Source organism: Prunus persica, chromosome G8, assembly GCF_000346465.2.
Source record: "Prunus persica cultivar Lovell chromosome G8, Prunus_persica_NCBIv2, whole genome shotgun sequence".
Lineage (NCBI taxonomy): Eukaryota > Viridiplantae > Streptophyta > Magnoliopsida > Rosales > Rosaceae > Prunus > Prunus persica.
In genome coordinates this window covers 9,660,240-9,675,398 of record NC_034016.1, presented here as the reverse complement: position 1 = coordinate 9,675,398, position 15,159 = coordinate 9,660,240, and the positions used below count along the sequence as shown (strand labels likewise).

The following is a 15,159-nucleotide window of genomic DNA, read 5'->3' as shown; positions in this document are numbered from 1 at the left end:
TATCAAACCCATATATCGCCTAAGAGGCGTAATATCTGTTCGATAGTCAAACAGTATTCAATTGCTAATCCGAGCATACCGTCGTGCTCGGGACAACATGATGAGTATTTTGGAACTCTAAGAACCGCCACCAAGTAGCCCACACGCAGCCATCTACCATTGGCAGCGGTGGGTGTCTTGAGAGATTTTTTGGCTACAGAAAATCTCCAAACCACCGGCCAAAACCTATCGGACTAACAAGGGAAGCAACTTTTGGTCTCGGACAATGGCCAAAAAGTGGCCGAAAATAGGTGAAAAACGGCCAAAACCGTTTGCCCAAAATGGGTATTTAAATCAATGTCCAAAACTCCAAAAATAACCCACACTAACTACATAAACAGGTAGAGCATAATAAGGGGATGAATTTCCATACCTTAGTCGACTGATTTGGCCTTCGAAATCGCTGGAAAACGCTAGAACATCTCTGAAAAACCTAACCCTTTTCTCAGCTTCAATTTGAGCTCACCGTCAATGAATCGGATCGGGTTTTGAGTTTTGTAGAGGAGGACAAGAGGAGCATTTCTTGTGAAGGTGGCACGGCCAACCGATGCACGACGACGTCAATTGGTGGCTGAGAAGTCAAACAGTCATTGTTGCTATAGTGACTGTTGCAAGAGAAGAGAGGAAGAAGAAATGTTGGGGGGAAAAAGAAGGAAGGAGAAAAATAAAAAGCAACCCCGGTTATTGTAACGAGTACTATAGCAGTAACAAATTGAAAATTCTCATTATGTCCTTTTTGTTTCTAGACCTTTCCTCCTTCGTTACAACTCGGAACTGGGTGTGCCACATGTCTACGAACATGTATCATCGAGCTCTACGCAATAGTACCACTCAATTTTCCAAAGTCCTTCCTGAATAAAAAGTGACTAAAGTGTCCCTACACTCAAGGGCAAAAATGTAATTTCACTACAAATAATTAATTGACATACTTTTTTTCTTTTCCGAACTGAGGTGTTACAGCTTCTCCTTCCCTTGGCCAAGAATAGCACCTAAAGCATAGTCTGATGTGTCACACATGAATTCAAACGATAAATCCTAATCCAGAGCTTGGATAATTGCTGCAGAAGTAAGAAGCTTCTTTAACGTGTTGAAGGCTTTAAGACAGGCTTCATTAAACACAAATGGCACGTATTTGGTAAGAAGATGACATAAAAGGCTGCTGATTTTTGAAAAGTCTTTAATGAACCTTCTATAGAAATGTGTGTGACCAAGAAAACTTATGATGTCCTTCACTGAAGTTGGTGGTGGAAGCATTGCAATCAAATCTATCTTGGCATTATCAACTTCGATACCTTTACTTGAAATCAAATGACAAAGTACAATGCCATGCCTCACCATAAAGAGGCATTTTCCCCAATTTAGAATTAAATTGGTGTCCTTGCATCTTTCCAAATATAATGTAAGATTTTCCAAACATTGATTAAAAGAGTTACCAACAGCTGAGAAGTCATCCATGAATACCTCAATAATCTTTTCCACCATATCTGAGAAGATGCTCATCATGCATCTTTGGAATGTGGCTGGTGCATTGCACAATCCAAAGGGTGTGCGCCTATAGGCAAAAGTGCCAAAAGAACATGTAAAAGTGGTATTTTCTTGATCCTCTGGAGCAATGGAAATCTGATTATAGTCTAAATAACCATAAAGGAAGCAGTGGGGAGAATGGCAGGGTAATCTTTCAAGCATTTGATCCATAAATGGAAGAGAAAAGTGATCGTTCCTTGTTAAGGCATAACTTCCTGTAGTCGATATAAACTCTCAAACCTGTAGTCAACCTTGTAGGCACCAATTCATTGTTGTCATTCTAAACTCCAGTAATTCCAAACTTCTTTGGCACTTAGGTAGGACTCACCCATGAATTGTCTAAAATTGGATATATCACGCCAACATCAAGTAGCTTCATGACCTCAACTCTTACTACTTCCTTCATATTGGGATTGAGACGCCTTTAAGCTTCAATAGTAGGTTTAGCATCTGCTTTTAACAGTATTATGTGCAAACACATGGCGGGACTAATACCTTTAATGTATATGCACATGGCGGGGCTAATACATTTAATGTCTACAATAGTCCATCCAATGGCTATCTTGTATTCCCTAAAAAATCTCAACAATTTATCTTCCTCAGTCTCATTCAAGTCTACTACAATGATTACTGGTAACGTGTTTGAGGCATGCAAATATGCATACTTAAGATGAACTAGTCATGGTCTGAGTTCCGGCCTTGGTGGTCACTTAATGGAAGGTGGGAGGGGTGGCTTTGGTGGACAAAGAGCTTCAAAGGAATGGCGCCTAATTGGATAATGAATTGGAGCTTTGTCAAGTGCGGCAATGAGCTCTAACATGTCATCTTCCTCTTCCAAGCACTCTTTTGTCTAGTGAGGCAAGCTTGAATAATATATGAAGTTGAATTTCTCAAGAACGCAAATTTCACTACCTCAATGCAAAAACAATCATCTTTGTTATGTAGTTTCTTGGAAATATCAAACAATTTAAAAACTACTGATTCATCCGTAATGCGTATGGTGAGGGTGCTTTCTTCAACATCTATTAAGGTTCTAGCAGTGGCCATGAAAGGTCTCCCAAATATCAAAGGTACATCATTGTCTTCTTCCATGTTCAAGACCACAAAGTACACTGGCAGGTAGAGCCAAACCACTTTGATGATGACATTTTCTAGAACTTCAAGTGGGTAAGTGACTGACCTATTGCAAAGTTATAGAAGTTGGCTTAAGTTAACCTTTTTCTAGTTTATGAAAAACTGAAAAAGGCATCAAATTAATGCTAGCTCCTAGATCAATTAAAACTTTTTCAAATTGAGAATTTCCAATTGTGCAAGAAATTGTAAAACTCCTTGGATCTGGCTTTTTAGGTGGTAGTTTCTTAAGGAGCACAACGCTACATTGCTCTGTAAGTATGACCTTCTCATGCTCTATCAAGTAGTGGCAAGTTAATTTGCACTTTAGTAAGTGTCTTCATGAAATCCAACATTTGTTGGTCCTTGGTAGCACACTATCTTTTCTGAGGAAAAGGCAATGGCAGAGTATATGGTAGTTTTTTAATGGGCGCAAACAAGGTACCAAAACCCCAGGCATTGCTTTCATGAGAGTTAGGCTCTTGCATAAGGGCTAGCGCTTCCGACATAGCATTTGGCACAAGTGATGTCACAGTTGTGGCATTGGATGACACATGTTGCATGCCTTTTTCAATATGAGCTTCCTCTTCCTCAAATTCAATGTTCGGCCTATTGCCAAAAGTTTTTCCCTTTCTAAGCATCTTGATAGCCTTGAGGTGCTCTTGATTTCTTGGGTTTTGTTCAAGTTGATTAGGGAATAACCCTTTTTCACGATCATTAACATGATTAGCTAACTAACCCAGCTGAATTTCCAACTTTGAAACAGAAGCACTCTGATTTTGCAATAGTTAAGTCACAACTTCCATTGTAGATTGCTGCTATTCTAGAGTATTTTGTTGTTTTGCCATCATTTGCTCCAAAGTAGATATTTTTATTTCTGCATGGGATGTTTGAGTCTAATTTGTGCATGGCTGAAGCTAGCGAGATTGTTGTTGTCCTTCCCATTCAAAGTTTGGATGATTCCTTCACCCCTGATTGTAAGTGAATGAAAATGGGTCATTATTTGGTCCGTTAAAAGTATTCAAAGCATTAACATGCTCTTCAACAAGCTCTGGAAATGCGGCTTTGCTTGGGCATTGAGTAATATCATGTGTTTCTTCACACTACATATGGCGCATACTTGTGAGGTTACTGAAATTGATGAACCATGCATCATGGCTTCAATCTTTCTCTCCAAACTAGCAATTTGAGTTGAGACATTGGGAGTGGCTTGATTGATTTCAAAAAAACCTATTTTTCTTTGTATTATCTTCAGACCACTGCTGAGAGTTTGTAGCAAGCATATCATATAATTCATAGATTTGTCTAGTTGCCTTTTCCATCAGAGATCCTCCTATAGAAGCATTCACATTGCTTTTGGTAATTGCATTGAGACCATCATAAAATATCTGCATCTAAAGCCCACTATGTAGGCCGTGATGTGGACACCATGAATAACTCACCAAATCTATCCCAAGTTTCGTGGAATGCTTCTCCTGGTTTTTGTGAAAATGCCAAGATCTCTTTCTTCAATGCTAGTGTTCTTGAAGAATGGAAAAATTTGAGCAAAAATTTCTCTTGGAGCTAGTGCCAAGTGATAATGCTATTTGTAGGCAATGAGTAGAGCCACGCTTTGGCTCTGCCTTTGAAAGTGTAAGTAAACAACCTTCGATTCACGCATTCAGGTTCCATTCCCTTAATAATTATGTTTTCCACAGTCTCATGGTATAACTTAAGATGCATATAAGGATCATCCGTGGGAAGGCCGTGAAAAGATGGTGGCAAGTTCAGAATTCTTGGCTTTAACTCAAATTGAGTTCCCTCTTCAACTTCAGGATAAACGATGCAGGACAGTGAATTGTTAGCTCTGGCAGAGAGGGAGCTTTTTAGGGGTTGGCCAGCTGTCGGAATCTTCAATGCCATTGAGATGGTGCGCTGTCTTGGTGGAGTAGGCGTAGAACTCTTAGACTCACTAATTAATCCATCCTCATGAGTAGTATAAGATGGAGCTTTGTTTCTTGCGTTCTTCTTTGCTGCTTTTTCAAGCTCAAAGTCGTAAGGGATAAGATTTGGATTTTTGGATCTTTTGCAACTACTCACCATAAACTACACAAGACACACACGGCTAATTAATAAATTAAAATTAAACAAAATAAACAAAGTAAAGTACTCAGCATAAACTAAATAATGATTGATCTTCAGTTCCCGACAACGGCGCCAAAAATTGTGATAAGATTTTAGCCACCTACAAAACAGAGGTTAAAACGCTATATATACTCGCAATAGAAGAATGCTATTATTAGGATAGCAAAGGTTATTACTTTTAAGATTCAATGCGAATAAAATAAAACACAAATTGGAAAGGAAGTTTTGAAGGATAATTAATTGATTGAGAAAATGAGGAAAATAACATACTAAGGCCAGGTGTCCACCACAAGCAATCCAATATAGCACTTACATTTATTCTCCCTATGGCATTTAGGCTGAATAATTCCTACAACATGCAATCTCATTATGGCATTAGGCTAGATATAAACATGAAAAGTACGATGAACATGAGTAACTAAATAAATCATGTAATTCTTATACCATGGAATTTACCATAAGTAATCACACCTTTTAATTGCTAGAAGCATACTCAAAATCAGTGTGGCATTCACTCAATTTTTCATCATATAACCTAGTCATATATCATAATGGCCAGTATAAATCTCGGCAATTAAAAGTCAAACACAAAATCACATTAATATATGGATAAATCAATGTACAGTACTATATCATCATGCTAGGGCTTAACCCCGCATTAGATTAAAGTTTAGTTACACATGAACATAATTAAAACACAAAATAATATCATAAGAGTGAAAGAGAAAACCTTGAAATACAACGTTGCATGCACACACAAAGCGCAGTATTCTCTTCTAGATGAAACGGGTCATGAAACCTCAAATAACTTAACTTGCAAGGCAAGAATGGCAAACAAACTTTAACCATATAGGAAAAATAAAAAATAGAAAGTACAAGTCAGCTTTCCTAATTATTTGTGAATTATAGCAGAGATTCCGATTTTGGGCTTTTGGAGGGCTTACTTTTCACCAACTTTAACGTGTAAGATGTCATTAAAAACATATTGGCCTCAGCTACATTTTGTATGACAAATATTTTCCAAGACAAATCCCATAAACTTGACTAAAATATCCTTAAGCCCAACAGCTCTAATCTGCCCGTATGGCACATGTCCTGACTTTAACAACTCGTTCTGAACAGTTGGCTGGCCTAATAACACTCAAATTTTGAAACAACGTCCCTTGACCTCTTAGTTTTTATCTCCAAGTAGTTGCATCCCAAAACTCTGAGTAAAAAATAATTTCTCAATTTTTGGCATTTTCGAGTTTCTAAAAACACAAAAGCTGGAATATGTGAAGATCTCTATAAAACAATAAACTTTTGCATACAATATCTAAGTGAAAAGAGTAAATTTATATGATATATAAATGACTTATCATTCACCTCTCCTTTTGTGATACTTTTTCACCTCTCATTTGTGAGAGCTTTGCACCTCTCTTCTGTGGAAGTTTTATTTGTATGCTCGGTTTTTTCATCCTTTATCTATTTTTTGTTGTTCTTAATTTTCACCCTTAGTGGAGGAGCCCGGATTGTCTTAATTTTAATGTTAGATCGCTCCGTTGTAATGAAATTTTGTGACTAATGATTTTTTTGGCTGAATTATGAATGCAATCATAGAATTTCTCAACAAAAACAAAAACTAAAAAAAATTATACATTGTCCAACTATAGCGGCACACTCAGCAAAGGAGCCCACCGCCTTCCTCAAAAATTTCTTTTTAGTAGAACCCTCATGCCACTAGTAGAGACACCAAAGGCATAACCCTTCTTCCTCCATGAAGAAAGGGGAGGAGCATGAGAGTCACTTTCGTCTGCTCAAACATCTTCAAAAACAACAGGAAAAGGCCCAACCTGACCAAACGAGGCAAAGGCCTTGGAGAGGCATCTAAATATTGGAAAGGACACCTTCAACAGTTTTCCTACGAGGAAGACCCACATTTATAGGCCTATAAGGACTCTGCAACCATCTTCAGTGATGCCACTTCTTTGGAAGACCAATAGCATTGTCCACATTGAACTTTTCAAAGAGAAGAGAATTCCTTTGTGATAAGAAAGAGCCTTGATGCACACAAAGGGTCATACTACAATCTTAAGAAACGAGAAAAATAATTCAAAGTAGACAGAATTATAAGATACTTAATGAGGAAAAACTTAGTGGGAATATAGAAATAGTCATTATCCCCTTGAAGGTCTCCATCTTCCAGTTGCGGTCTATAAAGATGAGACCGAAAATAAGTATGTACCCAAACCTAGTTTGGAACTAGCTTGGAACTAGGAATGGTGAAGATTTTCAAAAGGCAATGAGATGTGTCTCTTCCAGATTTGTGCAAGCATGAAATCTTGGGATTGGAAGAGATAGGGCGAATATGTGGGAGCAAAAAATTCTCAAGCTAATAACATAATGACACATGGACCCAGTAAGAGATAACCGCACGAAATTGTCTTCAGCCACACACGCTCATTTGATATTGTTTGAACCAAAATTTGCATTTTTGCCCATTTATGACCAAAATACGTGATCTATAGGATTTCAAGGAAATTACTTGTTGTGCATGTCAAATTGAGGAAATTCTTGAAGATATTTGCTTGAAATACAAGATAATGTTTTGGATTCATGCAACATTTAATATAGAAAAAAATATGGCTAATATTGACTCTATTTTGATAGAAATAAATATATATTCATCCTTTTGCCAATTGCTTACGATATTATATGATTTGTCAAGGATTTCCATGGAGCTAAAATAGGACTACTTTTGCAACTAGAATTCTTGCACGCCAAGTTATCTTCGCAACCAAGGAAATAGGTTAGCCAACCACTATCAAGAGAAGAAGATCTCTAGTTGACAACTCCAAGGAAATTTCTGTTTGTACAAATTTCTCACAAGAGAATATTTGCGTGTATATTCTTTTCCTTTCGAGCTTCCTTCTCTCTCTTCCTCAATCCCTACAAAATAAATAGACCACACCCGAGGGGGGGTGTTTCTTTGATGCCTATGTTAGTTCAATTGGATCTTTGAGAAAAGATGTGGCAATAGCTAAAATGGATGGAATTTTCTCTCACGAGGAGGGCCGATTGGCCGGAACTGTGTGTGGTGGCACTTAGCCATGTGGGAGAGAGGAGAAAGGGAGTGGCGACGACAATGAGATAGAGAGGATTTTTGTAGGGTTTTTGGAATTACCTTGAATGCCTTATGTAGCCATGTATTTATAGCCTCCTTGTGTGCTAAGGTTTTGAGAGAATAATCCTTATTTGGTTTGGATTATTCTTCCCCAAAAAGATGATAGAAATTACTCCAAGAGATTTGGTGGAGATTGGTTCCTTGATTTAGGGAGATATTCCTATCTTAAATCAAAGATAATTTCTCTAATTAAAATAGGAATTAATTAGGGTAATTAGTTTGACTGAAGGAATATTCCTTTTCCATGTGTCATCTTCTTATTAGCCTGTGAAATATATGGTCCCACAATTTCTAGCAAGTTTTATGCTGCTTTGCGACCTATTGGTATGATTTCTAACTAACATGACATTCTAGTTGTGATTGTTCTCATATGTTGCTAAATTGTGCTTTGCCACCTATGCTTCTACCATACCTAATGATGAGCATCTCAAGCTGCTAGAGTATTTGACTAACGATGCAACTTGTGTGGACTTGAATGATCCGGATGCCAGAATTATCACATTCCGCCCCTTTTACTTCTCCTTGGGCTTCACGTTTCTGAGGTCGAAGTTCTTTAGGAAGGTCATGGAGTGTGCTCCAAGTCAATGTACTTTGAACATCTACCGGGCGATCATGTGTTTTGAGAATCTGAGTCGTTTCTTCAAGTTGGATCTGATTGTGCAAGAGTTCTTCTACTTCTTTGAAGTGAGGTGTTACGAGAAGTATGCCCAGGTCCGTGTATGCAAATCTGTTGTTTGACAATCTTAGCCAAGGAGATCACGTATGGCATGTCGATGTATTAGAGGTCAGCGGGCGGTGGGAAGGCGAGGTTGGAGATGGTCCACTTGTTCCCCTCACTTACTGCGATGGTACATTATACTTCTATTGATCTGCTTCAATTTTGTGTGAATTTTTTTGATGTGTGACTGACTAAATTCTGTCTTCTGCTTGCAAAGGATGACATTAGCAAGAAATTTGATCTTGAGCCGAACATGGCTAAGGTTCCCGGGTCTTGAAAATCCCTGCAAGGTTTCGCAAATGGCATTGGTTGTTGAGCAAGTATCGGGAGAAATGTGGTGGCCTGCCCCCTGCTAAGGATGTTGAGAGACGGAAGCAATATGGCTTGGACAAGGATGATTTGCCTGCCGAACAGGAGGAGTCCTCTACTGAACCCCCCACAAAGAGAAAGGTCGATGCCAGGTCCTCCAAAGATGAAGCTGCAACTTTGGGGGTAATGGATGTGTCTCCACTAAGGAAGAAGCCAAAACTTCCTTTTGTTGTGATAAAGTCTTCTTCAAAAGAGGTCTCGTTTGCTGAGAAGACTCAAGTAAAAGCTGCTCGTCAGTGTGGATAGTAGGAAGATTGGCGACATGCAGAATGTGTGAGATAGTCAAATTAAGTCTCCAACTGACCAGCTCAAAGACTACAATCTGCCCTGCAAAGAAGTCTGTTTCCTAGCTGGTTCGGCTATCTAGAAATAAAGAGTTGCTAACATTCCTGCTCGAAGTTTGAGCCGTTTGCACCATTCAAGGGACACGTGTATCTTCTAAGATCGGCAATTGGCTGTGTCGTGCCTATGTGTTCCATAGAAGGCGTAGTACTTGTTGGTACTTCTTTTATTAGGATCTCCCTTCAAATGTGGTAGTCTCGTCAGCCGAGGCTTATCCTTTACTTGGGCCAAGATTTAATGTATCGGAATAGTGAACTTCGTATAGCCTTCATCTGCTGATGTGCCACCTTGGGATGATGCCTTGCGCTTTCCTCCATAGTTCCTACTGATGGGCTTATCACCTCTTTTGGAGATTTGATCATCGCTCTAGAGCATGTAGCGTTCCACAATCACTAAGATCTCTGCCAGAGTTTGGCTAGAAGTGATAGTTAGCTCGTAATATTGGTCGTGCTCGGCCGGTAGACTCTTCTTAAAGGCAAATGATGCGATTCGGTCATCGTATCCCACAATGTTAGCTTTCTCCACCTTAAATTTTTTGATGTAGTCTCGAAGGGACTTACCATGCTTCTTGCACAGGTTGAACAGGTGGTTAGGGTCCTTTTTGATGGTCCAATAAGAAGTGTACTCCTTGGTGAAGACTAAAGCTAACTCCTTGAAGCTGCTAATCGACCTGGATGGCAGGGTATGGAACCAATCCTGGGTTGCTCCTCGTAAGGTCATTGCAAACACCTTGCACATCAGCGCATCTTCGACCTTCTAGAGAATCATAAAACTTTTGAAGTGCTTTAGATAGCTCTTGGGATCGGAATACCTTTTGAAGTGTGTAAAAGAAAGAGCTGAAAATTGCTTTATTAGAGCCGCTTCTTCAATCTCTATGGTGAATAGTTATGAGTTCACTAGGTCCACCTCCTTACGCATAACATCTTTGAAATCTCCTCCAATCTTCAAGTCTCGAAATCAGTCATTCACGAGCTTCTCAACATCTTTTGCTTGCATGGCCTACGATTCACGTCGGTACCCTCCATGATTCAGCCGTGAGTGAAGTCGATGTGCTGAGCAACTCACTCTTATCCTTCTCCTTGTTTGCTTGCTCCTGCTCGACCTGCATGGGACCTCTCGAACTGCTTGCGAGTGCATTTATTCATCATTCTCTCTTCCCCTTGTGGTCCAAAGGCAACGTCTTGGACCAAGGTAATCTAGTTAAGGAGTTGTCCAACCAATTTGTTTTGGTTCTCCACTCTTTGAGTCATTTGTCAACACTAAGACTAAGTTTGCTTGACTTCGTGGATCAGTAGGAGAGAATTGTGTGGAGCCCAATTGCACAGGGGCTAGGGTTTCGTTAGGGTTGTACACAAGAGCGTATGTGTAGTGTGGCGGCAAATGAGGGAATGAATGATGTGGCTTTAAGATTAGGCCATGACATGTGGTTGTAACGGACCACCATGGATGGCGGCGTCGTGGTGGCCATTTATTTTGGCACCCTAAAACGTGCAGGTTGGCTGACGTGTTTCCAAGTCAAAGAAGGATTCTTTACTAGTTAGTTGCCTTAATTGTTTGGGATTTTATTTTGGTTTAGGAGAGTTTTTCCAAACCTTTTTAGAGTAAGGTTTTGTTGTTTTACACTATATAAGGTCACCCTAAGCTCTCTCTATGGAGGATCTTTATACCATTTATCTTCTACCATATTTCATACACCTACAAATACATTAATGAGAGAGCCAAGAGTTTGCTGCTGCAGTGCTTTTGGAGCTTATGAAGGTGTTGCTGTGGAGAATCCAGAGATCAAATCTATTTACCAAATCAGTTTTATGACAATAATTCTCTGTTTCTCTTTTCCTTTGTCATGAACTAATTTTCCTCTCCAGTAACCATGAATACTTAAATTTTATAGTTATATTAATTTCTGATTACTATTCCATGTTGAGTATTTGTTACTGATCTTAATGCTTTGAATATATGTCCAATATTTAATTGATTTGATGATCCAAGGGGAGACCGAGGGAGATGTTTGGTGTTTGCTTCTCGTAACAAAGACCATGTCTTGAATGAGTGCCCGAGAGGGACTAACATGACTCATGCAGTTTTCTTTCAAGTTCTCATAGAACTTAATGGGCTCTTGATTTTCTAAATCTGTTGTTAATTAAGAATACTTTGGTTGAGCCCGAGAGGGGATATCGAATGAATTAAGATAAACCAACTGTTAACACAAGTAGTAATTAGGGTTAATTGACTATAAGAATTAAGTGAAATTAATTATGGTAAAATCGGATGCTCTAGTGTCTCTTCAACTTGATTTTCCACTGTTAATAAATCAATCACTCTCATTAATCAATTATTCAAATAAACTTATGAATTAATTATAATTGGTACTTAAAAGGAAATTACAGTCTTCGTGAGAACGATACTTCACTTATCTGAATATTACTTGTGCGAATTGTGCACTTGTAATAATTTCACAACATACATCATTAAGGAGTTTTACTAATACAAAATTAGTGAAATGCCCATTCCTAGACATGAAACTATAAATATACTACTATTTAAAGTATATAAACACACCCAAAATAAACCCAAAAATCGACAGCTGTCGATTTTTGGATTTATTTTCTATGTTACATTACGGTTTTGACCTTTTGGTTTGAATTTTTTGAAATAGGGCCAAAACTCGCTAGCTAGGATAGGAATTTCTTGAAATTTACGTTGGTGACCTCATAACTGAAACCTGTTTGGCAGCCTCAGCAGATCGAATATTCCAAACGAGCCTGTATGATGTGGTTCCAGATGCCCTTTTTCGATCTTCTGAGCTTGATGTTTGGTGTAAGGTGTAGATTGGAGTTCTATTGCTTCAATTTTTTTTTTCTTTCTTGTTTGATTTGGTAATTTTTGGATTGATATTGCATAGCATGAGACTCGATTAGAGCTTGGTGCGATATGTGATCTTCGATTTTGAGGTATTCGATTTTTTCTTGTGAATTCATATTCGTTTTTTTAGGTATTTGATTATATTGTAGTCTGATTTTTATTGATTTCATGCTTGATGAATTAAGTTGCTGATTAGGTTTTCATTTTTAATTTGGATTGATTTCAGATTCGTTTTGATTGTGGATTTGCTCTTGTGTTTTGGTTTGAGGTGTGGTAAAAAAATTTGATATTCGATTTGGTTTTCATATTAATTGAGGTATGTTTTTTCAGCTGAATCTGAGTATATTCGTGTTTTTTTTGTTTATGCACTATTGGTTTTTGAGTCGACTATAATTCATTATTAATACACTCGGCATCCATTGTTATTGCTAGTAGTCATTTTTATTTTGTTTGTTGTTTTGTTTGTAGAGATATGGATGATTCGAGAGTGGCGAAGTGCACCTCTGGTGCTGGAACTTTAATGCTTATTTTGTCTTCAACTACTACTTTTGATTGGGTGTCCAACGAGTTGTTCAGTAGGTTTAAGCTTAAGTTAGGTCATTTTGAGTTAAGGTACTCTTTTACGGATTGCTCCCATTTTTTATTGGAATCGGATGATGATTTGAAAATCATGTTTATGGTATGTGGACAGATGAAGGATTAATTAATTCACATTGTTGTTAGGGATAAGGCTGTAGTGAATCATGTTCAAACTATTAATACGAACATAATTGTTTTTTTTTGTTGTTGTTGGAGGCTATTCCTAATAATGACAATTTTGCGCAAGATGAGGATACATATAAAGATTCAAGTGTGGCTGGTAGTATTGTTGATTCAAGTGCAGCTTCTTCTTCATGTTTGAGTATGGATTTTGATGGTATTAGCAGTGAGTTTGGAAATGATTATTTGGGCAAATATGGTAGTTGTGGAGGTCGTAAGTATTTGTCTACTGATTGGGAGGGTTATATTACTCATGAGGGTCAGAAGTTTGAGGGTGGAGTTTGTGAATTCCGTGATAAGTTGGCTAAGTACTCGATTGAGAATGATTTTAAGATGAAGTATTTGAAAAATGAGCCTCGTCGTGTTACTACCGTGTGTGCTAAGAAGGAATCAAATGGCTGTAAGTGGCATGTGCATGATGTTAAGTCCAATGTAAATGGATTTTTTTATATTAAGAATTTAAATAACGTACACAGTTGCAGTGGTTTGATTAGTGAGAAGAGAAATAAGGCAATGGGGTCTCGTTTGGTATCTTCAATTGTCAAAGATAAAGTTCGTAGCAATCCTTTGGTAAGGCCTATTGAGCTGATTACTTATTTGAAGGAAAATTATGGATTTGATATCCCTTATCATGTTGCTTGGTATGGGAAGGAGTCGGCCACTAAGGATTTACGTGGTGATAAGGAGTTGTCTTATGCTCACCTGTCTTGGTATGTGGATGTTTTGAAGGCCAGCAATGTCGGACCTCATTGTGTGCTTGACTGTGGCGAGGATGGTTCTCGTTTCCAGCGGATCTTTATATGTTTTAAGGCCTCCATTGATGGTTTTCGATGGTGTAGGCCTATGTTGTTCATTGATGATATTTTCGTCACAAACAAGTACAAGGGTACTCTTCTAGGAGCTACTGCAAAGAATGGAAATAAAGGTATGCAATGCTTTTTCACTGTTGTTACAATTTTTTGTACCCATTATGCAAATCAATTGATGTTAAGTAGTATGGAGTTGTACACTTTTGTCGTACCTATTATGCAAATGTAAATGATGTAGTTGTTGACTTCCATTGAGTGGTATGAACAGTATAGTTATGCAAATGTAAATGCTGTAGTTGTTGACTTCCATTGAGTGGTATGAACAGTTGCTATGCTGTTCATACCCTGCATCTGAGTATTTTTATGCATTGTAGTTTTACTCTGCTTCATATGGCACTGTTAGCTCTTGCAATGTTCAAACTAACTAATATAGTTCTCTGTTTCTTGTAGAGGTATTCCCTTTTGCCTTTGCAATTGTATCTGGTGAAACTGTGGACAATTGGAGGTGGTTTCTGCAAAGGATATCTGAAGTCTTGGAGATGAGAGTAGGCAACTTACATTCATTTCTGATAGGCATAGTGCTATTATCAATGTTGTTAGGACTGTTTTTCCTGCTTCTGCCCATGATTTTTGTCTATATCATTTGAAAGAGAACTTGAAAAAGAAGTATCCGCATTCTGTTGGTTCCTCTTTCAATGATCATATTTTATGACTTTTTTGTAAGTTGTTGTATGCACCGACTATTGAGTAATATCAAGATAGGTTGAGAAAATTAAGAGATGATGGCGGTCCAACAATAATTGATAAGTTTTTTGCTGATCTCCCTATCCAAAATTTTGCTAATGCATTTTTTCCGGGAAAGAGGTATGAGGAGGTTAGTAATGCCTTGTCCGAGTCGTTTAATTTATGGGTTAAGGATGTGCGTAGGCTTCCAATTTATGAGATGATTGACACTGTTAGGGTCAAAATGATGGAGATGATTTCTAGGAGGAAGCTTGCATCCGAGAAATGGTGTGGTGTTTTGTGTTCGGTTATTGAGGATGAGTTGAAGAATTTAGCTGCAAAGGGTCGTCATTGGAGGATATGTCGCGAGAGTGAATTTATATTTGAAGTTCATGCTGATTTAAGTGTTATGGTCAATTTGGACGAGAGGTTTTGCTCCTGTTATCAGTGGCAATTGGTTGGGTTTCCGTGTCTACATGCGATTCAAGTTATCCAACATTCCGGGTTATGTTTGTACAACTTTGTTGATGAGTATTACAAGGCAGACTTTTATAGGGCTACTTTTGCAACCCCTATATTTCCCATACCTGATATTGAGAAGCCTCCTCCTGGAGATG

The 15,159-nt window shown here is 38.2% G+C and overlaps 1 protein-coding gene across 1 annotated transcript; it reads right to left on the bottom strand.

Moving 5' to 3' along the window:
• LOC109950841 lies at positions 9,756-10,497 on the bottom strand. Its single transcript, XM_020570982.1, has 2 exons — positions 10,408-10,497; positions 9,756-10,145 (listed from the first exon to the last, which is right to left on the bottom strand). Exons 1-2 carry the CDS (start codon positions 10,495-10,497, stop codon positions 9,756-9,758), a joined length of 480 nt encoding a protein of 159 aa, XP_020426571.1.

Excerpts from the sequence above, each read along its gene's own strand:
- LOC109950841 (XM_020570982.1), bottom strand. The coding sequence starts at position 10,497 with ATGCAGGTCGAGCAGGAGCAAGCAAACAAGGAGAAGGATAAGAGTGAG. Across the intron at positions 10,146-10,407 it reads TCACGGCTGAATCATGGAGG|AAGGTCGAAGATGCGCTGAT; the intron begins GTACCGACGTGA and ends ATGATTCTCTAG.